Source organism: Ambystoma mexicanum, chromosome 3p (assembly GCF_040938575.1).
Source record: "Ambystoma mexicanum isolate Mex_15411 chromosome 3p, UKY_AmexF1_1, whole genome shotgun sequence".
Classification (NCBI taxonomy): domain Eukaryota; kingdom Metazoa; phylum Chordata; class Amphibia; order Caudata; family Ambystomatidae; genus Ambystoma; species Ambystoma mexicanum.
In genome coordinates, this window is record NC_090925.1 from 1116829700 (window position 1) to 1116853753 (window position 24054).

Consider the following 24054-nt stretch of genomic DNA (forward strand, 5'->3'; position numbering starts at 1 on the left):
ATGCTGTCGGCTTCGCGTTCGGCATCAACGCCGATTCACTCAATGCCCTCAACGCCCTCAACACCTTTCGAGGCTGTGTCGACGGGGGTACCCCGAGGCTCGGTGGAACCCCCTAGAAAGGCTCTGGCCAAGGTCAAGCATGGCTTTGGTTCACATTCTGTGCCTTCTTACTGCCACCTTGAGTTTATTTCAGAGGTGGATGAGGGCTCTGATGATGGCATGGTTCCTAATACGGTGACAGACGAGATTCTCTCAGGCCATAGCCAATTTGAGGACCTGAAGCAGTCCCTGCATGATGCTAGTGGGCTGGACACCTCTCCGGAGGTGGAGTTTTGTAGTCCTGAGCCTGGCACTCATGCTGACTCCTCGTACCGGCGCCTTAAATCGAGGGTCACCGAGTACTTGGTATGGTCTGCTCCCCCGGGGGAGTTTCTTCAGGATGACCTTACGGATATCCTCGACCTTGGTCCACCAACTGACCCGACCTTGGTCCACCAACTGACCCGGTACTGCCGTTTCATAGGGCTCTACAGAGGAGGGTGGCGGCGGCTTGGACTGCTCTGGAGAGTCTCCCGGCAGTGGGCAAGTCTTTGCCACGAAAATACCGCCCAGCCAGTAGCAACCCCTGCTACTTGTCCAAGCACCCCACTCCGGAGAGTTTGGTGGTGCAGGCGGCTACGGCTCCGGCAAAGCAGGCGTCGTATCCTACCATCCCTCCTGATAGGGACGACAAGCGTTTTGACGGCTGGGCGAAGAAAGTGTTTTCTTCAGGGGGTATGGCGCTTCAGGCGGCCAACTCCGTATGTGCCTTGTCACGTTTCACGCACACTCTGTGGAACTGTTTCCTTAGCGGCTGAACATATTCCCGAAGGGGACGAACGGGATGGTTTCCTTGCCATGGTTCAGGATGGCAAGGATGCCATGTGTGAGGCCGTTCAGTCGGGTTTGGACATGGCAGAGTGCGTCAGCCGGTCCATGGCGGCGAGCACCGCGATACGCAGGTTTGCGTGGTTGCAGAAGTCGGGTTTTGCTCCTGATGTGCAGGCCCGGCTCCTCAACATGCCCTTTGACGGGGAACATCTTTTTGGCAGCAAGGCTGATGAGAGTCTTAAGAGGTTGCAGACCTCGAAAGCTGCAGCAAAGTCGTTGGGCGCTGCAGGTCGACAACCTCTGCCTTTTCGTCCTAGGGGACAGCAATGGAGGGGAGGTTCCTTTCGTTATTACTCATCCTTTGGTAAAGCGAGAGGAGCTGCCAGTCAAAGGGGCCACCGTAGGAGTGACAGAGGTGGAAAACAAGGTACTCGAAGTGCCAAGGCCACTCGGGCAGTTGCCTCTTTGCCCTCAGGCAACGCCGCAGCCGCTTCAGCTCAGTAATGAAGCCATGTCCCATGGTTCGCCGGTTGGGGGAAGGCTGGCGCAGCATCTTGTAGAGTGGCGTGCCATTACTTCAGATGTGTGGGTTCTGGAGATCATAGCCCACGGCTACTGTCTTCCTTTCCGGCAGAGGCCTCACGACAATCCACCGGGGAATCTCTCTTTGAAGAGTTCAGATCCACTCCTTGAGCAGGAAATTCAATCCCTGCTGGATAAAGGTGCCATAGGACTGGTGCCTGTAGCGGAGAGGAACAAGGGGTGGTATTCCCCTTATTTTTTGATTTCCAAGAAAGATGGGGGATTGAGACCCACCATGGACTTGCACAGTTTGAACAAACTCCTCAGGAAGGACAAGTTCAAGATGGTTACTCTCTCTGAAGTCCTCCAGGCCCTTCAACTTCAGGACTGGTTGGTGTCTCTCGACCTCAAGGACGCTTATTTTCATGTGCTGATACATCCAAAGCACAAGTACCTGAGGTTCGCGGTTGGCGACTCGCCCTTTCAGTTTCGGGTCCTGCCTTTCGGGTTGACCTCTGCCCCGAGGGTCTTCACCAAGCTCATGGTAGTGGTGGCAGCGCACCTCAGGAAAGGTGGGATTCACGTCTACCCCTACCTGGACGATTGGTTGATCAGGGCGCGCTCTCCCGAGCAAGTCCTGGATCATCTGTCAGTCACCTGCCACTCCCTCCACAAGCTGGGCTTCTCCCTCAACTTAAAGAAGTCCCATTTGACACCAACTCAGAGGCTCCAGTACATCGGAGCAGTGCTCGACACGTCCCTGGGGCAGTGTTTTCCTCCCCAGGTGAGGGCTCATCACATTCAGCAGATGGTGCACAAGTTTCAGCTTGCCCAGAGTCTCCCAGCGTTGGAGTTCTTGAGATTGCTCGGCCTCATGGCATCCTGCATTCTTCTGGTGCCAGGTTGCGGATGAGATCTTTGCAATGGGCACTCAAGCTCCACTGGTCTCAGTCCTCCGGCAGGATGTTGGACCCTGTTCAGGTGCCGTCCTCGGTCGCCCAGGACCTTCTGTGGTGGGCCGTCGAAGACAATCTGATGAACGGGGCTCCATTTTGGCTACCCTGGCCGGAGGTGACGATCGTGACGGATGCATCCATCGCAGGATGGGGAGCTCATGCCAACGAGTTGACAATCAGCGGTCGTTGGTCTCCGTCGGAGTCCAGACTCCATATCAATCTGTTGGAGCTGAAGGCCGTCAGGCTAGCCCTGAAGGCTTTTCTGCTGACTGTGTGAGGGAAGAATGTCCTGATCCTGACAGACAACACGATGGCCATGCACTACCTCAACAAAAAGGTGGGGGAAGGGTCACTTCCTCTGTGCAGGGAGGCGATGCAGCTCTGGTTCTGGGCAATCCAGCAGGAAGTTTTGATCTTGGCAGTTCATCTGGCCGGAGACGAAAACGAGACGGCGGATGTTCTGAGCAGGCAGAGCGCGATCTCTCACGAGTGGGAGTTGGCTCGGGAGATTCTCCTGGAGATCTTCGCCCTTTGGGGGACCCCTCAAGTGGATCTCTCCGCCTCCAGTGTCAACCGGAAGTGCGAGAGGTTCTGCTCACGGGAATTTCCTACGAAAGGAGCCTTAGGAGACGCGTTTGTCGTGGAGTGGTCATTCCCACTGCTGTATGCGTTTCCTCCAGTCCCCGTCATCCCGCAAGTACTGCGGAGGTTACGGAGGTTCGGTTCCCGGTTGATCCTCATTGCTCCGGCGTGTGCCCGGAGGACGTGGTACCCGGACCTTCTCGACTTGTCATTCTGCCCTCCACGTCGTCTTCCCTACCGAGACGATCTGCTCTCACGGGAGAGGGGTCAGGTTCTCCATCCAGAGGTCAGATCCCTCAACCTTCACGTTTGGTTTCTGAAAGGTTGAGGTATAAGAATTGGGACCTCCCTGAAGACGTGATGGAGGTGTTGCTCTCGGCCAGACGGCCAGCAACAAAGTCCCTGTACCGTTGCCGTAAATTCTGTGACTGGTGCAGGGTCAAGAATGTGGATCCTTTTTCATATGACATTCCTGTAGTTCTGTCTTTTTTGCTTTCTTTGGCCCACAGGGGCCTGCAAGTGGGTACCGTTAAAGGTTACCTGGCAGCGCTGTCCATATTTAAGCGCTTGTCTGAAGTGTTCCTATTTTAAAATTCCTTTAATTTCTCAGTTTCTGAAAGGGCTCACTAATGTGTTCCTTCAGTCACCTTTCCAGGTGCCCGGTTGGGATTTGAACCTTGTTCTCAAGTTTCTGATGGGTGCTCTGTATGAGCCTTTGCATTCATGCCCTGTGAGACTGTTAACTCTTAAAACTGTATTTTTGGTTGCGGTCACTTCCGCTCGCAGAGTGAGTGAGTTACAGGCACTTTCAGTTAAGCCACCCTTCACTGTGTTACATAAGGACAGGGTTGTAGAGTTCGTCTGTCCTTTCTTCCGAAAGTGGTGTCGGAATTTCATTTAGGCCAGAAGGTTGTTCTTCCAGCGTTTTATCCTCCTCCACATCCTCGCAAGGAATGGGAGAGGCTCCATAGGCTTGATCCTAGGAGAGTGTTAAGCTTTTATATTTCACGCATGTCCCGGGTCAGAGTGGACGATCAACTCTTCATTGGTTACGCTGGAAAGCTGGGACAGGCTGTGACGAAACAGACTTTGTCTCGCTGGATTATTTTGGCTATCTGAGTGTTACCGCTTTGTGGGTAAGGACCCATCGGTCGGCTTACGGGCACATTCTACCAGGGGTATGGCTGCCTCTACTGCCCTATAGAGGGGTGTTCCTATTCGTAACATCTGTGATGCAGCCTCGTGGGCTTCGGTACATACTTTTGTATATCACTGTCCCTCGATTCCATCCGGGGGCAGGATCTGGCCTTTGGCAAGGCAGTCCTCTACTCCGCAATTTGACTGGGCATTCTAAATTTCTATTTTCTAAATTATTTTCCCACCTCCTTGCATTGGTACTGCTTTGGGAGTCTGTCATAGATATGGAATACGTCGGAGGACCCAATCCCCTCGAAGAACAAGTTACTCTCTTACCTGGTAACGTTCTTTCGATGGGATGGTCAGACGACATATTCCATATCGCTCCCTCCTTGCCTTCCCCGCTACAGAATTCCTTATGCGATTGCAGCTTACGTTTCCGTAAGGCTTTGTGTGGTCAGACTGGCAGAAGACTGGTGCCACACGTTCTGGGGAAAAAACTACAACTGAGGCTAAGGGCGTCGTGCGTCCTACTTATAACATCCAGTGACATCGGCCGTCGGAGGAGGTCCTCGAGGGCGGCGTATCGACGTCATCGACGCAGGACGCAGAAAGATTTTCCGAAGCAGCACAGCTGTGGTGATTACTGTCATAGATATGGAATACGTCGTCGGACCATCCCATCGAAAGAACGTTACCAGGTAAGAGAGTAACTTGTTAATTTCAACAAGGAGAAGAGATTTGCTATTGTTAGATTTTTGGTTAACGAGGCTTTTTTTTTAATACCGTGTGTTTCAGTTTCCAAGAAACTTTTCACACCATAAAATATGTAGGAAAAAGAATAAAAGTACAAATGCAAATTAATATGAGATACAAATATCAAAAAACCCACAACTTAAATCAAATATTTTGTCTTTAGCATGTAGAACGTTGCGATCTACTCAACATAGCCAAAATTAAAGATAAAACAACAATGATAAGACAAAGAAACAAAAAGAATTGGTTTAGAAGCTCAAATTTACAATTTGAAGCCCTCCCCGCCTCTAAGACCTGTATGTTTAAAGTCATTCAGTTACAACGCAATTCATTTTTTCTAGCAGTTCTGCTTCGATTTTAAACAGAAATCGTCCCAATGCACACATGAATGATTTAAAGGTGTTATTCATACATTTTGACCAAAGAAATTCCCTCGAGAAATTGGCATTAATAACATTCCTTTCCCCCAAACATACAATTCTTTCTTTGTCAAAATAGCTGCAATAGATAAGCAGGTGCTTAATGGATTCTGGTTGAGACTTCACATTACAGAATCTACATCCCTCACCAACAGCAGATGTCCAATGTTTAATTCGTTCTAACGTATGCAACTGGTTCATAGGAAATCGCATATATATCACGTATTAGGGCATCAGGGAAGCACTCAATGTACATTAGTCTTGGTAACCTTTTATGTGAATGATGTGCGAATTCCTGATATAAATCATAGGAGCCAATTTCCTCTTGGGAGTCCACCCAATCCATTTGATATAGTTTTCTTTTTGGCATAGCCAACACGTATAATATCTTCTTTAGTAATGTTCCTAGGGGGATCTGGCATTTTGGCAAATGTGTTCATCTGATGCTACAGAAAACACGAAGATAAACCTGATAAACCCAGTTGTATCCAAACACATGCATTAGGTACTGATTTTGCCAGACCCAAGGTTTGCTTCCATAATCGTGCTTGCAAAGTGTTAAGAATCTGGTCAATGTCATGAAGACATAAATCCAACCCATACAACAAAACCGCTTCAATTTTTAACACATAAAATTGAATGGCAGGACTTAATGAATATTCGCAGTATTTATGAAATATAATCTTTAATTGAGACTTCAGAGGATGCATTTTTACTACTAAGGACTCATACCAGTGTTTTTTAGAGAAGGTATTTGTAACATCTAAGCCCAAGTATTTTAGAGATGCAATTCTTTCCAGCGCAATATTGTTAATGGTCCAGTTGTAACGTGGCAGTTTTTTCCCACCCGAGAATACTAGGATCTTTGACTTTGCTACAGTAGGGTGCAGATTGTGATCATGTGCGAAGGAAGCAAAAGCTTGCAATTTATTTTGAAGTCCAAAAGACGTTTTGTCGAATAACAAAATGTCATCCGCATAAGCCAACCAATTTCGTTTTAAATGGGCAATCTTCGCAGGGAAACGAAGTATTTGACGCCAAATACGATCAATGTCTATCAGATATAGATTAAATGGCCATTTGTTTCTGCCATTTTAAGAAGTCCTCCTTTATTTTGGCAATCAGGGGGAGGAGGTTTGCCTTGAATAAGTCCCTGATATCCCTCGAGATGTTTATACCCAAGTATTTCATCGTGTCCAGGCTGACCTGTATCTCTAATAGTGTGAACCTCCCTAATTCCCCGTCCCCGTCCCTGTCCCAGTCTAAGGGGAAGAGAACCAACTTGGATCTATTGACTTTTAGTCCCGCCATAGAACTGTATTGCAACATCAGTTGAATCAGTGGGGGTTTGGAGTTCAGAGGGTTCTTTATGTTTAGAAGCATGTCGTCTGCATACAGTGCTACTTTGAATTCCACCCCCCTACCAAGATTCCCACCACCAATGGGTCAGCTCTGATTTTCTGGGCGAGAGGTTCTATCAAGAGTGCGTACAGTGTCGGGAAGAGGGGGTAACCCTGCCTAGTTCCCCGACCCAGTTTAAACCAGCGTGAGTACCCACCATTAACCATAACACATGCTTTGGGGGATGCATAGAGTGCCATTATTCCTCGGAGGAACCTTTCCCCTATACCAAACTTCACGAGGACTGTCTTGAGAAATCCCCACTCTACCTTATCAAATGCCTTCTCAGCTTCCAATAAGAGAAGGGACGGGTCCCCGACCATTCTGGGCTGCATGAATTAGGTGTATGCTTTTCCTCATTGTGTCCGCTCCCTGTCGACCCTTAATGAAGCCTGCCTCGTCCGGGTGGATCAGCCCCGGCATGTACCCTTCTAATCTAGTTACCAAAACCCGAGTATATATCTTGGTGTCTCGGGGATCCCTACCCTCCTTATGGATCACTGTAATGAGTGCCCTGACGAATGACTCCGGGGCCCTTCCGGTGTCCAGTATGTCGTTGAACAGTTCCGTCATAAACGGTAGTAAAACAGAGAGAAATTTCTTATAAAACCGTGCAGAGAACTCATCCTCACCCAGGGCCTTTCCCAGGGGTAATCTCACCAATGCGTTTTTTATTTCAAATTCAGTTATGGGGTCCTCCAGTACATTAGTGTCAACCTTGGAAAGTTTGGGCAATCGAATACCAGCCAAGTACCCATCTACATTCCCTGCATCTGGTTCAACCTCTGATTCGTATAGTTTATCATAGAAGGCTGTGAAGGCCTCCAAAATCCCATCCCCCCGAGGATTCCTTTGTCCCCCTTTGATTTCTGCAACCCATCTTTCTGCCCTCTGTCCCCTCGGTCTCGCCGCCAGGAGTGTGCTTTTTGTCCCCTTTCTCATAGAATTTCTGTTTCAGAAAATGTAAATGACAGGTTATTTTCCCTTCTTCTAGGAAGCGCAGTTCCTCCCTCTTCTCTCTTGCCTCGAGTATGCATTCCTCTCGTCTCCGACAATTTGTGTGATGATGTGTCCTTTTCTTTAATCTCTGCTCTGTCTGCTTTCAACTAGAGACCATTCCCTCTTCTTACTTGCCCCTTCCCTAATCATGATTCCTCTCCAGGTCGCCTTCACTGCTTCCCACACAATTCTTTTCTCTACCTTCCCTGCGTGATTAGTCTCTAAATATTCTGCGATTTCCTTACCCGTCTCCAAATGGAACACCGGGTCCTTCCAGAGTGAATCGTTACACCTCCGTTTTGCACCTCTGGGGGGTCAATCCCATCCAGTGTAGGTCTACCGTCACCATATCATGGTCTGACAAGGAGATTAGGGTGATTGCAGAGTCCTGTGCTACTTCCCAAAGGTCTCCAGAAATATAGATATAGTCTATACTGGTGTATGTCCCATGTGGGTGTGAGTAAAAGGTATAGCCCCTTTGCCATGGTGGAAGTGGCACCATATGTCTCGCATCCCATACCCCACCAGTGATTCCTAGAACTCTAGATAGCCTGGTCTTTGCAGGTCCTCTTAACTTTCATGTCTGCCTTGTCTGACTGTGTCAATCAATACAATTGAAGTCTCAAGGGTATTCGGATTCTGTCTCCTTCCCTATTCATATCATCACATCACGAGCAGAACCAATTGTTATTTATTTAAAAAATTATTAAACGTTCCGCTTGAGTCCCTGCTGTTAGCTAGATGTCCCTGTCCAGAAGACAAGCTTGCTGTCCCTTATGGTATAATATCGCTAGTCAGGCGCTGGTGTGTCGCCTATCCGGGCAAAGAAAAAGGGGAAAAAGGGAGAATGAGTAATGCTCTTCCTAGCCTGGCTCACTACTTTCCTGTACTAAAAAGCTGCACACTAAGGTCAGGCAGCCGTTAACTTTTAATAATGTTGCTGGCCCTTCGTGTGTCTTATCAAAAAATATGGTGGAGCAATCACCTTCTAGTGGCAGTATTCCACTAGCTTTGTTAAAAAGTCTGTCCTATATCCCAGATCTCTACCAGGTTATTGTGGATCTAGTGGGTTGGATTAGTAACCCAGTCCAACCAGTGTCGACCGGTTTCAGCGGGATTCTCATCATCAAACCCCCTACGGCACCCGCTGAGTCGGATCCCTTTCACTCAAACCTCTTGTTCTACAGCCCTTCCTCCTTGCCCCATCTAACGGTTTCTCAAAAACAAAACATCTAGTACAACTCCCCTAACTTCTCATCCCCATCCCACTCCATCCCCAACAATTCAACATGAGTGGGTTTCTACAAACTATAACTAAGGTCATAGATGGGACCTCCTAGCCTGGGTGTCGCTAAATGTTGCTCCCCCGCCTTGACTAGTTAATGGTAAAGACATGGCCCTCTCCACCCCCTGGAGGTGGGAGAGGGGGGGGGTTAGTTTCCGGAACTTCTGGGAGCCTGGAATAAGTCTCCTTCTCGAGCTCTTTGTTTGCCAAGGTTCCTCTTCTGATGCTTGTCCTTTGATGTATGTGGGGTTTCAGTGTCTCCCATGAGCTTCCTGGTAACCCTGTGAATGTCCTCCTCCGTGACATTTGTACCCATCCATTTCAAAGGTGATTTAGAACAGGAACCCCCATCTGTATCCGACACCTTTTTCATGTAGCCCTTGGTAAGGGATAAGCAAAGCCTTCTTTTGGAGAGGGTCGGTGATGACGGATCCTGAAAAACTGTGACCTTCGTTGAACCATCCAGGACCGGGTCCTTTTTCCTCACTTTTTCCAGGATTTTGAGTTTGTCACTGTAGTTGTGGAAGTGAACAAGGACCGATGTAGGGCTTCCAGGCGCGACCCCAGCCCTCTGGATCCTCTCTATCTTGGCCTTGTCAATTGTGTCATTGTCAAAGATAAGTTTTGTGATTTCATAGAGGGTTCTCCAAGTCCTTCTTTGTCTCTCCCTCTTTGTCAGGAATCCTGAAAATTCCAAGATTATTGCACCCTTCACGATTTTTGAGTTCGTCCATTTTGAGCACAATCTCCTCCTCTCCACCTCCACGAGACGCAGGTCCATCTGGGTCTCCAAAGGGTCTAGGGAGGACTGGTTATGCTCTACCTCCTCCAGTCTTTCCGCCATTTTATCGATTCTTAGGGTCATTTTGTCGACCCTACCCACAATGTCGGCTCTCATGCGCCTGATTTTCCTCCATTAGTGCTGCCACGTCTTTTTTGGTGGCCTCCGATTCCTCCTCGACCACCAACCTGGTGTCCCTTGTGGCAATTCCCCCCTCTGCTTGTTCTCGGGATATATTCAAAATAGGCTAGTCTCAATCTTGCGTCCAGGTGCTACTTCTCTTTCACACCTGTGTCCTTGAGGATGAGTGGTTGCCCCATGGTCTTTGACTGGTGCTTCTCCATTCTTGTGCCAGGAAGGCTTTCCAATTTGCTGCGGCCGGGTTGCTACCTCCTCTGTGTTCTTGGGTGCCCCCCCATGCTTGCGCCCCTACTTTTGATCCTTTGGTGTGCATCCCAGGGAGGGGGTAGCACCTTATGTGCACTATTACCTGTCTGGGCTGGGAGGTGAGCACACGCCCCTGGATAAGGGGGCCCACACTTCCCAACTCGCTTTGTCCTCCCCGGGCGGTAGTGATGGTGGTCCTGACTCCCTTCTCCAGAGGCCCGTCAGTATCCCTCGCAGCGGCGTCCTGATGGGAACGTTATTCACGCGTGGGCTCCTTTTGTACCTTTTATTTTCTCTGGGGAGCTGCGCCACCATGGGTGGCGTAATGTCTGGTCGAGATAGGGAGGCTGGGCCCCTCCGCTGCTGCCCCGGTCCCCTGCTTGGTGTCTGCTTCTGACCCCTGCAGTAGCTCTCAACTCACGGGATCCAGGCCCCAGCGTGGGCTGTGCCTGGGACTCCTCTGTGTGGTCTTGCTGGTGGACCATTGCCCACCGCGGTGTCCGGACTCCCCAAGGTTTCACTATCACTGTGGGTTCCCACATGGGGTGCAGGGGCTCCCCCGGGTTTGCCTCGGTCTCTATGCTGAGCCTGCACTGGGCTGGGTGGGGGCCCAGTCCCCCCTCTGGTCCTGGGCTATCCGTCCCGGTCCGTTCACAGGGGGGTGGCGGGTGTGACAAGGTGTCCCACTGGATCCACGCCGCAGGCCTTGCGGTATGCAGCTTTGTTCCCATGGCGCTCTGGGGGGAGGAGGGGTTCAGGGTGAGGGCACTCAACTCCCTCAGCTGATGTCCACGCCTGGTCCTCTCTCCACTGAGGTAGACTGTGTGGCTGGGATCTCGAGGTGAGCCTGAGAGGCAGAAGAATGCGCTCCCCGCCTTCCTGGGCTCAAAAGCACTTTGTTTTCTCCTTCGCCGCTGCAGGCCTGATTCAGACTTTCCACAGGTTGTTGACCCCCAGGGCCTGTGGAGTCTCCGGACGTCTTGGTGGGGAGTTGCCTGCTCCTGGGTGGGGAGGAGGGGCGAAAAGTGGGGCCGCCAGTTACTTTTCAGAGTCCTCACGGGAGGGGAGCGCTGACAGGCTGCTATAACCTGTACGTCCCCTGGTTGCCTCCCCAAGCCAAATATTGTCATGATTCACCGCTGCAACCCAGCTGTCCAACATTAGTCTCTATGGCGACGTTGGCGTCTCGTTCGCCCATTCCAGTATGGCCATACGCCGCACATGCACTGTGGCGTCATGACGTCACAGACCTGGAACACACAGAACCATTCAACACTATATGTTGGCATCCAGCCCAACGATCAGTATGTTGCAGCTTTGTTCTCCGTTGCTGCATGATACTTACCTTACCCTCTGGTAAGCCTTTACTGGATATTCTTCTGTTCCTTGCCTTTTTCCTCTTTCAGTCTGTAATCCCCTTCTACTTCCTGCCTACTTCTTACTTGCTCGTTTTTTCTGTGCTCTGACATTTACTTCCTGGGACTGCCACCATTTTCTACCATTTCGAAGTGTATTCTCTAAGGACCTCCTTGGCTGTTATTTCATGTGCAGGTTTTTTCCCCTACAAAGGGATTTTTCGCCTGCCAATTGGCTCTGCATTCCCTGGCCAGAGCCAAGCACCTAGTTCCATCTTCTTGGTCACAGCGGCTGCCCAGAGAATAAAATGCTGCAAACAACTCACTGATGTGCCTGTTCACCACAAAGTAAGGCGTGATCTTGATAAATATGTGCCTTGCCCCATTGACCTGCTGCCACATGCTCTTTCCTCCTCCCGACTTGCGGTCATATCGCTTGATATTCCTTCATTGATTCTTTGGCTCAGGTGTACATATTTGATTAGCACTGTTCTCCCAGGTGTGACAGGGTTGAGGTTATGACCTTGCCAGGAAAGGAGAAGAGAGCTCCAGGTCCAGTTCTGCCTCAGGTAACAGCTGGTAGGGCCCAAGATGAAGTAACCCGCATGTTGCCCATATGCAGCTGTGCAGGACACGTCTCCTACTATGGCTCTTACCAACAATGCTCGCCATTGTTTCTCTTCTGGTTTCAGATCCACCGCAGCACAGCAGCACAAGGCTGCCAGACTGACTGAGCCAAAAGAAATTGACTTAGTTTGAGGACTACTGGGAATGTTCAGTGAAATGGAGAAGGAAGTTTAAGTTGGAGAAGTCTGGATTTTAATTGTGATTCTATTGGTTTGATGTTATCCTTGGCAAAGGGAAATTACTGTTGATGTAGATTTTATTCCGTTAGTTGGGGTGAAATGGATACAAGTTGGTACTCGTTGAAAGGTCTTAAGCAGTTATGGTGATGGCGTTTTATATTACTCTAGTGAAAAATGTGAATTGTGAGCATTTGATAGTAGGTCTGCGCTTCCTGTGTTTTTGAGTGCATGGTTTCCCATGTAGCCCGGGGCTCTTTGAAGCAGTACAGTGCTTTTTCTCTAGCCCCCTCGCATCACCACTGCCCAGCCTCCCCTGCCTTTTCAGGCACACCAGAGATGTGCCACATTTTAGCTCCTTGCTTGCTCAATAAATCGTTGAACTGTTCTAGCAGGTTATAAATAGCCTCTGGTTCGATTCACCTGTATCAGTCAATGGAAGCAGCTAAGAAGAAACAAAAGGGAAAACAAGGAAGTGATGGTACAAGACATAATGAAAATGGGGAGAAAATAAAGGGGAAGAAAGCCAGGCAAACAGAGGAGGAAAACAAAAGGAGGGAGAAAAGAAGGGGGGAGCGGGAGTGCAAACCCAATATAAGAATGAGTGATTTACGGAAGAGGAAGTGTGACCGGAACAAAGAGGAGGAAAGAAAAAATACTTGGAAAGGGAGAGTGCACAAACGAAATTGCTTGGAGCGGTTTTGGGGGTGGGGGAGTGGAACAATTTTAAAGCTGGAAAGAAACTAAGTTAGAAATAAACAACGATAAGGAATTAGTGAATGATAATTGAAATGGAGGAGCAGTGAGCCTAAAAGTAAGATGTGGATGGGAAAAGAATGTGTAATAACATAACGAGTAGTGACTTGTTTTCAACTTGATCCATGCTTTTGCAGTTGTTTGCTGTTTGGTGGTGCTGTAAAAGGCATGCTTTTCCTTTTATTCAATTAAATATCACTTAATTTGTTACCCTCATGAAGATGAAAAGTTGCGTCATTCCTCTACAGGGCAAAGATAGAGTGTAGCGCTAAGCACATAAAACACTCAGATAACAGGCTAGCTGAGAAAAGGGGAGAATGGAAAAAGAATCGGAATGCAAGAAGCCACCCCCATTAACTCAGTTGAAGGGGACCTGGGCACCCTTAAGAGTGAGGAATGGGTGGAGGCAATGATGGCACTTTGAAAAATAAATGTGCCCTCCCGGATGAGGCTGATCTAATACAAAATCTTGCACAAGGTGTACTACTCGAGAGATTGGCTCCACAAGATCGGTGGAGCCGAGACGGACACGTGCCTTAAATGTGGGGAAACTAAAGGAACGTTTTATCATTTGCTATGGGACGAACTGTAGGCTGATCTCGGCCCTTTGGGACACAGCCCTCAACAGTTGACAAGGGTATTGGGTAGAGGAGTCCCCAAAGATCCCAAAATGTTACTCCTACACACCAGCAGGGAATAGGTGGGATAGTAGGCTGATGGCAGTGGTGGTCAAGGGAGACCTGGTGGTCAGGTGGGGCTTCCGGAGACATGCAGATAATGATGAACTGGGAGGTGAGCATGGGGCACTCCCGCAGTATGGAAAAGATAACATACCGGAGCAGAGGGAAATGGGAGGACTTTGCAGGGTAAGGGGGTGCACCATATGATCAGAGGCATCATGGATCACTGGGAAGGCAACAGAGACGTGGGGTGGGTGAAGGAGTAGGATGCAGTGGGGAAGGAGGGTTTGGGGAATCCACATTGTGCAAGTTTTTATTGTTTGGTATCCTTGTTTATTAGCATTTTCTTATAAAAACAGAGTTTATTAAAAAAAAGATGCAAGAAAGCCTATACAAAGGGGTCTGGGACCCGAGAGAGAGAAATGCAGAAACAGGGGACTGGGACCCGAGAAACCAATGTGAAAGGGCATGGGACCCAAAGATTAGAATGCGTAAAGACAGGATCAAGGACCCTCTGGAGGAAAGACTTTATTTCTGGCATGGGAGTGTACCGGGGATACTGTGAAGAACCAGTCGAGCATACCCAGGAGTGAAGGACCCAACCATGCATGAGGACATGGACCTCCAACAAGCCCTCTTCTTTGTCGCAGTACCTGGTAAGGTTGAATACCAGGTCTGTCCAAGTCAGTCACTGGAGGGATTCACCAAGGGCATGAGAAAGGTCAGACATTCCCCCTACTTGTGAACTGTCTTCGTCCAGAAGAAGGGAGACATTCTTCTGGACTAAGAAGAGACTGATACAGTTTAGTTCATTTATAAATGCAACGGATAGAAGTAGGATTTGGACATGTGACAGTGGACTTTTTAGTTACGGACATTGTGACAACTCCTTTGTTTTTGTTGAGGCAGGAAACCCCTCCCTGCCCCACTCGCCCCGTTAGGCTAGGATAGTTGGGTTTCTTTCTTTCTTTCTTTTGGTATAAACTGCCCAAAATCATACCACCTGTGTGTCGGTCTCCTCCTTCCACAGACTTATAATACATTTTAAAATTGCATTTGTTCAATATTACACATCCAGTGCACTTTTCAAATCACCATTTGCCTTTTGTTTTCCACAAAAGTTTCTTGGGAGACAGTCCCAAAAACTCTCCAAAAGGTGGTCCTTCAATCTTACCATATTTAACCAATGTTACAATGCTTATGCCAGTTAGTGTTATTTTTGCTAGAAAATCCTTGTGATGGGGTTGTAAGCACACTTATAAAGTTCTTGCCCTTCCACAGCTACTCTGAAAAGGAACTTTTTTAAACATTGTTTTCAAACAATCCACTAATAATTAACAACCCAATCATTGGGTTGGTTTCCAACGTCCCTTAAATAGGGGATGCTGTAGGACAGTGGCAAATGGCCAATGTACTTCTTGATCAAACACCATTCCAAACTTTTTGTACCCCCAGAATATTTGTGAGTACTTCTGGTTTAAAATAGAAATATTTTGAGCTGACATCTTCTAAGTTAATTTGTGGGATACATCTATTTCTTTGTTTTGTTTTTGTTGCGTTTTGGTTTTGATTACATAGACTTGGAAGTCAGCCTGTTTAACACACTCATACTTGCTTGAGTTTGGGGATTTTGAGCTGAAGTAGTCACGTCCTCTTTGTACTAGGGGTAGGCATTTTGATTTGATTACTTTGTATTGGGGAGGGACGGGTGAAATGCAGTAGTTTCATTTATTTTGTAAATTATCATGTACGGTGCATGCTTTTCCTAACACTTAAACACTCTTTGCAAAAACAACTTTTTTTAAAGCGCTCAATCATTGTAATGATGATGGATCGGCTTAGCCTGCTAAATAACATAGTTCCAATGGGTTTCTGCCGTTACATGTGCCATGTCAACTGTTCTTCCGCTCAACCAGGTAGGCTACAACTTTCATACAGTCTCTGAAAGCCACAATTTAAATACTGTTTGCTTTATCGTGGTCTCTTGTGGAGATCCGTACTTGCGTTCTCCAGACCTTTGCAAAAGTAATCACTGGGCTCAGATAGGCACAGCACTGCACATAACACATCAGTGATAGTTATAAAAAATGGCGCGTTATAGGCCCTTTATTCAATCATAACATACAAACAGAAAGAATAAACATATCGGTTACATATGAACAAAAGGAAGAAAATAATTTATCGTTAAGATCGCTACAGGAGACCCCTTCACCTCAGCCACAACAACACTGCTTAGTCTCACAGCAGGTAGGCTAAGAGATTGATTGTGCTAACGGAATCTGGAGCGGAGCGTCCTCCCATCCAGTGAGACTGTAACACACGGGGTCCAACTTCTAACTCTCTATCCCAAGGGGAAAAAACCCTTGTCTCTTATGGGGGCTTCTTTCGATCCCTGCCCCTCCTGGATTATCATACTGCCCTCCGCCGAAGAGCAGACAATAATCATGAGGCATAAACAGAGTGGAATATTCCAGTTAGAAGTGGAAAAAAAACATCTTCCCTCCTTGCTGTCATTCCCACTGCCTCTTAACACTGCACCTGCAGAGTGCTCAGACTCCCTTTCTAGCTTGTCCTTCAGCAGACAATGCAATAACTATTATCCCCAGCTCGGTCATCTGGCATAAATGTGACCTTGTCTCTGCAGCAGAAATACATGTTTGCTAGCTGAGCCCAGGAAAACGTAGGCTTTCATTACTGTTTTCTTGCAGTACATTGAAGTGAATATACAAGATGGCTGCACATCGGCACCATGTTTTCTGGCTCATTTAGCACACGCACTACAAATACCGAAAAATACTTCATCGCTATAACTTGGAGCTAACCCAGTAGCGCATTTTAAACCCTGCACAGGGACAGGGGTTTAGACCAGGACTAAGAGTCTCAAAATCATGTGCTGCACTGACCGTGCTCCTGGCCAAGTAGGAAAGACTGCCCAGTGTCTACAGTGTTTCAGAAACTGGATTCTGTCAACCTTTGCTTATTTAGATTGTACTAAATCAGCAAAGCCGTGCAAAAGTATGTGTGTCAATTAACATATTTAGTTTTGGTCAGGATTTCCTGCCAGTAATTTAAGTGGCCAATAATCTCCATGATATTTGTGTATTTTCCAAAATGTACATTTGGTTAGGCAAATGGTTTGGTAATGCCTGCTCTGCATATTGCTGAACGTTCTTGCATTGATATGCGTACTAACACTGGTAAGCTATATTTTGTGCTCTAACTCTGTGCAAGTTCAAGATAAAGTAGTGGGGTTTTTTTTGCATTCAGTGAATTTCTTGATCTGTAGTGGTTACCGTGGCATATAAGCACACAAAAATATCTTGCACGAACAAACTGTCATTTTTGTTAACAGGTCGAAGAGTGTGACCAGTTCCAGTAGCAATAGCAGCAGCAGCAGTGCCAGCACAGGCAGCGATTCCTCATCAGAGAGTGAAGACTCTTCTAGTACTTCTTCAGATGACAGTGACAGTGATGAAGACTCTTCCAGCTCCTCGTCCTCACCATCTTCGAGCAGCTCCTCCTCTTCCTCTGAATCTGAAACTGATTCCAGCTCCTCTAGCAGCAGCACTAGCAGTGACAGTAGTTCAGAGGACGAGCCACCAGAAAAGAAAAAAAAGAAATAGTCATTTGGCATTCAACTTTCTTAAGAGGACTGATAGCCGAAACTGCTAACTTTGGAACTTTTTGTAAAAGACAATAATATGAATCCAGTGACAATGTACTGGTTTACTAGGTTGTTTGCCTGCGAGGGAAATCTACTTCGCAACTTGAAGCTCAATGACTTAAGTGTTTGAAAAATGTCCTACAATTCAAATGGTGTTACAGGCATTAGATACCAACCTTTTTTCTATATTGGTAATCCATTTTGCTCAATGAGGCTAAGGATTTTTAACCACCTTTTTCCACATGGCTGCCGATCTAAATCCTTTGTGCAGTTCCCCCGCCAAAGTGACTTGATTTTATGGTTGTATACATGACAAAACTGCATACATAGTCTTTTGTTTTCATCCAGTGGGTCATTTGCCTGGCTTTACTTCCTGGATTTCTGCTATTTTAAAATGCATTAGATCAGATATCAATAGCAACGTTTTAGTGTAAATATGTTATTTTTTACTCTAAATATTGACAAGTTACATCTTGTGAATGTCCTCTGCTTCCTCTGTTCAGATTGTGCTGAACACCCAGTGAGATAAAAGTGACAAATTTCTCAGTGAAAAGGGAAGTTCCATTCCTGTGCCTTTTTAAAACCTTAAACTTCAATAAAAATGAGCTGCCAAATGGAAGACTAGTAAAATTGTTTAGTTTTTCCAATTACCTACAGTGGTGTGTGCAGAAGTTATAAACACTAAAGATGGGTTTCAGCATATGAAATGTGGATACAGCCATTCCTTTGACGAATGGGATTTGAGATGCAGAATAAAAAATATGTGCACACAAGGTCTGGAAAGCGTATGCATTTGCCCCCCAAAATAGTTTCCCCACATCCTTTTATGTAATCTGTAATCCGCCTTGGGTATAGACTTGTTCCACACTCAGTGCTTCATCAATGTAAGCTCTTGCATTTCATTCATGTTCTAGATTGGGGGTCTGCAACATTTGGCTCTTTAGATGTTTTGTACTTCATCTCCCATCAGCCATGGCCAGCCTATTCAATGGTCAGGGATCATGAAGGCCATAGTCCAAAACATCTGAATAGATGCAGGTTGCAGAACAATGTCTTAGTCGGCCAGTGGTTTCGCAGAGATGTTGCTCTTGTAAGTGAAGTGACTGAATCAAAAGCAAATGATGAATAAAGGTTTACAAGTAACCTAGAACTCTGAATCAATGACTGCCTCTTGTGTATGCAGTTTTTGACATGGGTGGAGCATATTAATTTATATTCCCTGTTTAGATCTAGTATACGTAGGGAAAGTTGGGACCTTCAGATTACCATTTCAGTATATCGTGATATGCTGAAAAAAATGTATGTTTCATAAAACAAATCTATACTTGTCCTATTTATTTTTTGTATAGCTTTCAGCAGAAAATGGTAACTATATTTAAAAGAAATGTGTGTATTGCAAAACAATTACTTTTTACAAATCAGTATTCATATTCTTTTTAACTCATTATGTACACCAATCCATTGGTATACTGTGTTTATTACAAAAATAAATAACAAATAGCTATTTAATCGAAAAATAAATAAACAAAATGTTGAATTTTTGTTAAGTAGATATGAGGGGTGGATAAGGGATTAAAAAGGCTGGGGGATTTAGGAGGGTAATAAAGCTGAGGAAATGGGGGGGCACTCCCATTCGCCCAAATTTAAAAATAGAAAATAATTCAACGTTTCTTCTGTATTTTTCACTGAAAAAGTTTTCGTTATTTATGTATTCGTTATAAAGACATGAAACTCAATCCATCATTCATCCCGTGATTCTACTTGTCATTACGTTCTAATATCCTCTGTTTTTACACAATGTGTACAATATGGGTGGTTATAATGTATTTGTCTCTAGGCTTATAATTTGGGAAAGGGGAAAGATGTTTTTGTTTCTTTTACAGTCTCAGTTAGTTTAGCATGTGTATTTTTGAGCCACACATTTGGAATTGAAAAGGTTTTGCTATTTGGTATGTATATTAATATTATATGTATAAAACCTTTCCAATAACCTGCCAGTATTATCACAATGAAGACCCTATACATTATGACGCATCAATGCAAGTCCTTCCATTTGAACAGCTAGCCATAACTGTCTGTCCTATGTAATTTGCAGTCATAGGACCATAACTAATTTTATAACATATTCTTCTGCAACAGCTACCGAGAGATTCACGATTATCCAAAGAAAATCACTTTTCACAGTAGCTAAGCATGCAACACTTAATAGATCCTTTAGTGGGTTAGGTAGATTTCGTAAACCACGTACATTTACATATGTCTAGTCTATTTTCAGGATAAGATTTTTTTATTTAACCTGCCCCCTTGCATTTCAGGATGTCTTTAATTATGATTCATTAATTTTGATAATTTCAAGATCATGGTCCTTAGAATTCTGCATAGTCTTTTTACTGTTTCATAAACAGGTAATGGATTGCATAAATGTTATTCAAATCTTAATACTCCAGTAACCTTTTTTTTTTTTTATATATCATCGTTCATTGCCAAAGTTTGCAAATATGTAAAGTCTATATGTTTTTATTTTTCGATGTTTTTATTGTCATATCTCTAAAGACAAGATTTTCTGTTTGCCTACTGGTATTACGGTTACTGTCGTTGTATTAACTATTGCAAGAACCCACTTGGGGCGTGATTTACAAAAGCTTTTTCCAATGGGGAAAAATGCTTTGTAAATCAGACCCTAACTGAATAATTAAAGTAAACAAATCAAATCCTGTATTTGCTGAAAATGTGACAACGAATGAAAGTTAATTCACAAGAATTGGAGCCTGAATGAATTCTGAATATTTTCTTTGAGTTGGTTCAAATATGCAATTAATCAACATTTCGTTCAGTATGGCCCCCACACAGGTTTCTTAAAGTGTTAGGGTGTATTGTCTTCACTGGCTTCATTCATAACCATTTCATTATTTTAGAGTATTCTAGTGAAATGCTAAGGTCACATTTGACCATATTTTTATAAATAATACAATGCATTATATTCCGTTTGCACATTTATTTCCAAACGGTGTTATATCTGCATCTGCTCGCTTTTAGACCCGATCCAGCATATTTGTTTTCTTCTATATTTGTTTAAATCCTACGTTAAAGGCTTTGATTTGCTTTTTTTAATCAATAGCGTGGCATTTTGTTTGGGCTTTCTAAAGATTCTTGGAGAATGTTATTTCTCATATTGTGGAGTGAATAAAAAATACTTCCATAGATGCAGTATTTCTTAGAGTTGATGTGGTAAAGATCAGTTATTATACGATCATCCTGATTTTGAAAAAAATCATTAGTGTGACCTTGAGGTGTATATGTAAGGTATAGAAATTGGTCCTTTTTGGCCTTTGGGAGAAAACAGGTTCTGTGCATCCATTGTCCAAACCCTCACCCCTCCACAAAGCTTTATTTTTTTGCCAAGGATTCTGAGACCCCGGGGATGGAAGGTGCACTAAACCAGTTAACAGCAACATGTTGTTTTGAGCATCTAGATTGTCATTCTTGTATAGATATGCTATTGGGACCAATTATGCTCCACACCCTCTCCACCCATGCAATGGGAGGTATTGGTCTTCAGATTTGTTGAAACAATCTGATACTCTTATAAATAACACATTACTTAATATTGCTGTATATGTAACCCCTTTTTTTTAACTGTTTATCGTTCCCATTTTCATAAAGCGTAGTTGTCATTATTATTTTACTAATAATTGTATTGGTGTTCCCTACTTTTTCCGTCTGTTTGTTCTGAGTTGATCACTTCTCTTTTGCTTACAGGTATTCTTTAATGTTACAAACTTTAAAGTTAACTACCTCATGGCCATTATAGTTAAGTGTGTTTCTCATAGTCTTTTTTAATTATGAATCAATTAACCTTTCCAATATCCGGGATCAAAGGGGACCACTCTGCAAATTATTTAATTAACAGGTTTACACTAAGTTCACTAGTGGGCATACAGAATGTGTCAATCTGTATCAGGAAAAAGGTTTGTATGCATTCAAAAGGCCCATTTACCTAGTAGAGAGACACACATCTTGAACACCACTGTCATTTGGCAGCCTTTCCTAGCATGTGTTTGCTATTCGTTTTTCTTTTCTCATCCCAGTATTCATAGGTTTAGCTCCAATTTGATTTGGCAATTTGTGTTTCACTTGAACTTCCTTTTTAGAGTGTAGCAGTTCGTAGCCACATCTTTAAAACTTATATGTGGTCGTGAAATATGTCTGTACCGCGTTACAAGCACCCATAGAGAGTTTCAAGATTATATGGTTGTCCATGTCTGTACAACAGATAGCTTGTACAGGAGGTCAACACACGTCCTAAGCAACAGTGGGGTTAATGTTATTTCTTTGATAAAATGGTCCATTTGTTTACTAAGTATTTGCACACTGAAAATAATTGTCACGTTTGGAATATATGAACCTTGGAAAATATGCTCCACCCATGTTTTGTAAATGTTTATGTACACTGAGGTACAATAATATAGTTTTTCTTTGTCTTATTTATTATGAACAACAAAGTTGCCCAGCATTTATTTTAAAACCTATGTTTTTGTGATAGAATTATTAATAAGTGTCTACGCCGATAGGAATCGTGCCCCACAATATGGTAAATGAAATGTGGGCATTTTGTTGTTCTTTATATGTCTATACAAGATATTATAAAAATGAAATTGGCACTGACTAAGATCTTTCGGCTGCAATGCCACGGCCATATTTCAACCAACACTGTTCAAGCCTTGCCATGGCATCTGTCTTTTCTAGGACAGCTACTCTGAGCTGTAGAGAGAATGCCTGCAGGTGCCTGTTCAAGTGTTGAAAACAACTTGCTTTGGTCTGTTTAGGACTGAATGTAATTAACTACGTAGCGGGCAGTCTAAGAGAATGTCTCTCAAACTACTTTTCCTTTTTCTGTGGTGGAGGAGCTGAAAGTCTGAACTTGTGTGTAAACGAGAAGTAAACATCTTAGAAAGAATTTAGTTTTGGCTTTAAAACTATTACTATGGAGCTATTTTTATATTTTGTATTAAATAAAGTAATGCGTAGAATAACTTACAAATTAAATATTTACTCCCTACAAAGTGTCAGAAGATATATATATATATATATATATCTACACATTCTCTCTCACACACACATTCACACACACATTTGTGTATATATGTTGTGAGTTTGCCTTTAAGTATTTGTATATTAATTTCTATGTTAAACCTTTTCAAAGATTGTAAATAAAGAGAATCACTTTAACTACTTGTGCTAAAGAATGTACCTTCCAAAACAATAAACATCTATAAATTATTGAACACGCTCTGCTTGTATTTGCCTTCACAAAGTTATTCAAGTAGAACTGCTTGCTCTGAATTATTTTGATAATTGCACCCTTGTGTTTTTATAAAGGAATGTAACATGAAAACTAGCATAAACACTGTACTGTTTTGACATGCCTTTCCCTTACCTGCTTGGAGACCCTCTGCTCATTCTCCAATTTTACAGTCTATTTTCTAGGACCAGTGTGCCTCTTTGGGAGATTGATGCTTTTTTGACCACCTCCCTTACTGTTGATTCACCTTTCTCCAGCATGGGGTCTGGCATGGATTCACATGCTCATGAATATTCCCCGTCGTCAGGCTGGGAATCCTCGGTAAAGAAAAAACCAGTATCAGTTTCGTTTCTGATCTGTCTTTCGTAGTAATAACCAATCACTGGTCTCTGCGTCATACTGACCACAGCCAATGACTGCCCTCTACCTAAGCACCGCCTCTGGCAGCCATCTTCAGATTTTTACCGCACGTTCATGTGTTGGGATCCTCGTGCTATTGCTCTCGAGCGTTAGTGCTATTTTTTCACGTTTTTTTCTCAAAAACTTCGTTTTTTTCAGTCAAAAGAGCCTCAAGCTCCACCGACTCTCCATCCGATCAACGGGGACCCGTGTCGGATTCGTCTGCGCCCCTCAAGGGTGAAGATTTTGTCGAGCTACGCTTTTGGAGGACTCCAGAAGTTTCTCAGGCCCGGACATGGCCCAGGAGAAGGGAAGCTCGACGCCCGGAAAGCTGTTCAGGATCTGCCCTGGATGCCAGCTGCAGAACGTCTTTAAGGAGGACGAACACTCCTTTTGTCTCTACTGCTTACATGAGGACAAGACGCACGTGGAGAAGGACTGTGCGTTTTGCGGCAACATGTCGGAGCGGACCATGAAGGACCGCCATCAACGTCTCGCCAACTGGCTGGAAGGGAAGAGCCCGTCAGGCGAGAAGAAGAGGAAGAAATCCGAGCGGTCTTCTAAGACCTTTGAGGACGCCCCGGCGACGGGGGTCCAACACAAGGCCAAGCACCGCGAGTCCGCTGGCACCGGGAGCGCCGAACGGCGCACCCTCCCCGGCACCTTCAGCCACGAGCCAACGCTCTGGGTCGAGTAAGAGGAAGGGCGAGCACCCGGCGAAGCTCCTGGAGAGGCCCCGGTCGAGCTCGAAGGCCCCATCAAGGATAAGGCGGTGAGCGCACCTAAGCTGGTGAAGGCCTTAATCCATCCGGCCAAGCCCTCTATCGGTACTATCGCGGCGGCCCTGGCTCAGCCTGTGGAGGCTACACCAGTGGTGGCGACCTCGGGGCTCAGTCTCCCTGCCACCTCGGAGGGAGTCCTCTTTTGTGCCCATCGATAGGACCCCCGTGAAACCCCCGGCGGGGAAGAAAAAGGGGGGGGCAGGGCGTCGTCGTAGATT

The 24054-nt window shown here is 45.2% G+C and overlaps 1 protein-coding gene across 2 annotated transcripts in view; it reads left to right on the forward strand.

Annotated features, from left to right (window-relative positions):
- ZCCHC10 (zinc finger CCHC-type containing 10) overlaps positions 1–22638 on the forward strand; it is a 212357-nt gene extending 189719 nt beyond the window's left edge. For both annotated transcript variants that reach the window (XM_069652486.1, XM_069652487.1), the window contains exon 4: positions 17042–22638. In XM_069652486.1, the coding sequence (XP_069508587.1) occupies positions 17042–17312 (271 nt within the window). In that variant the 3' untranslated portion in view covers positions 17313–22638. The remainder of the gene's footprint in view (positions 1–17041) is intronic.
- Positions 22639–24054: the final 1416 nt, after the last annotated feature.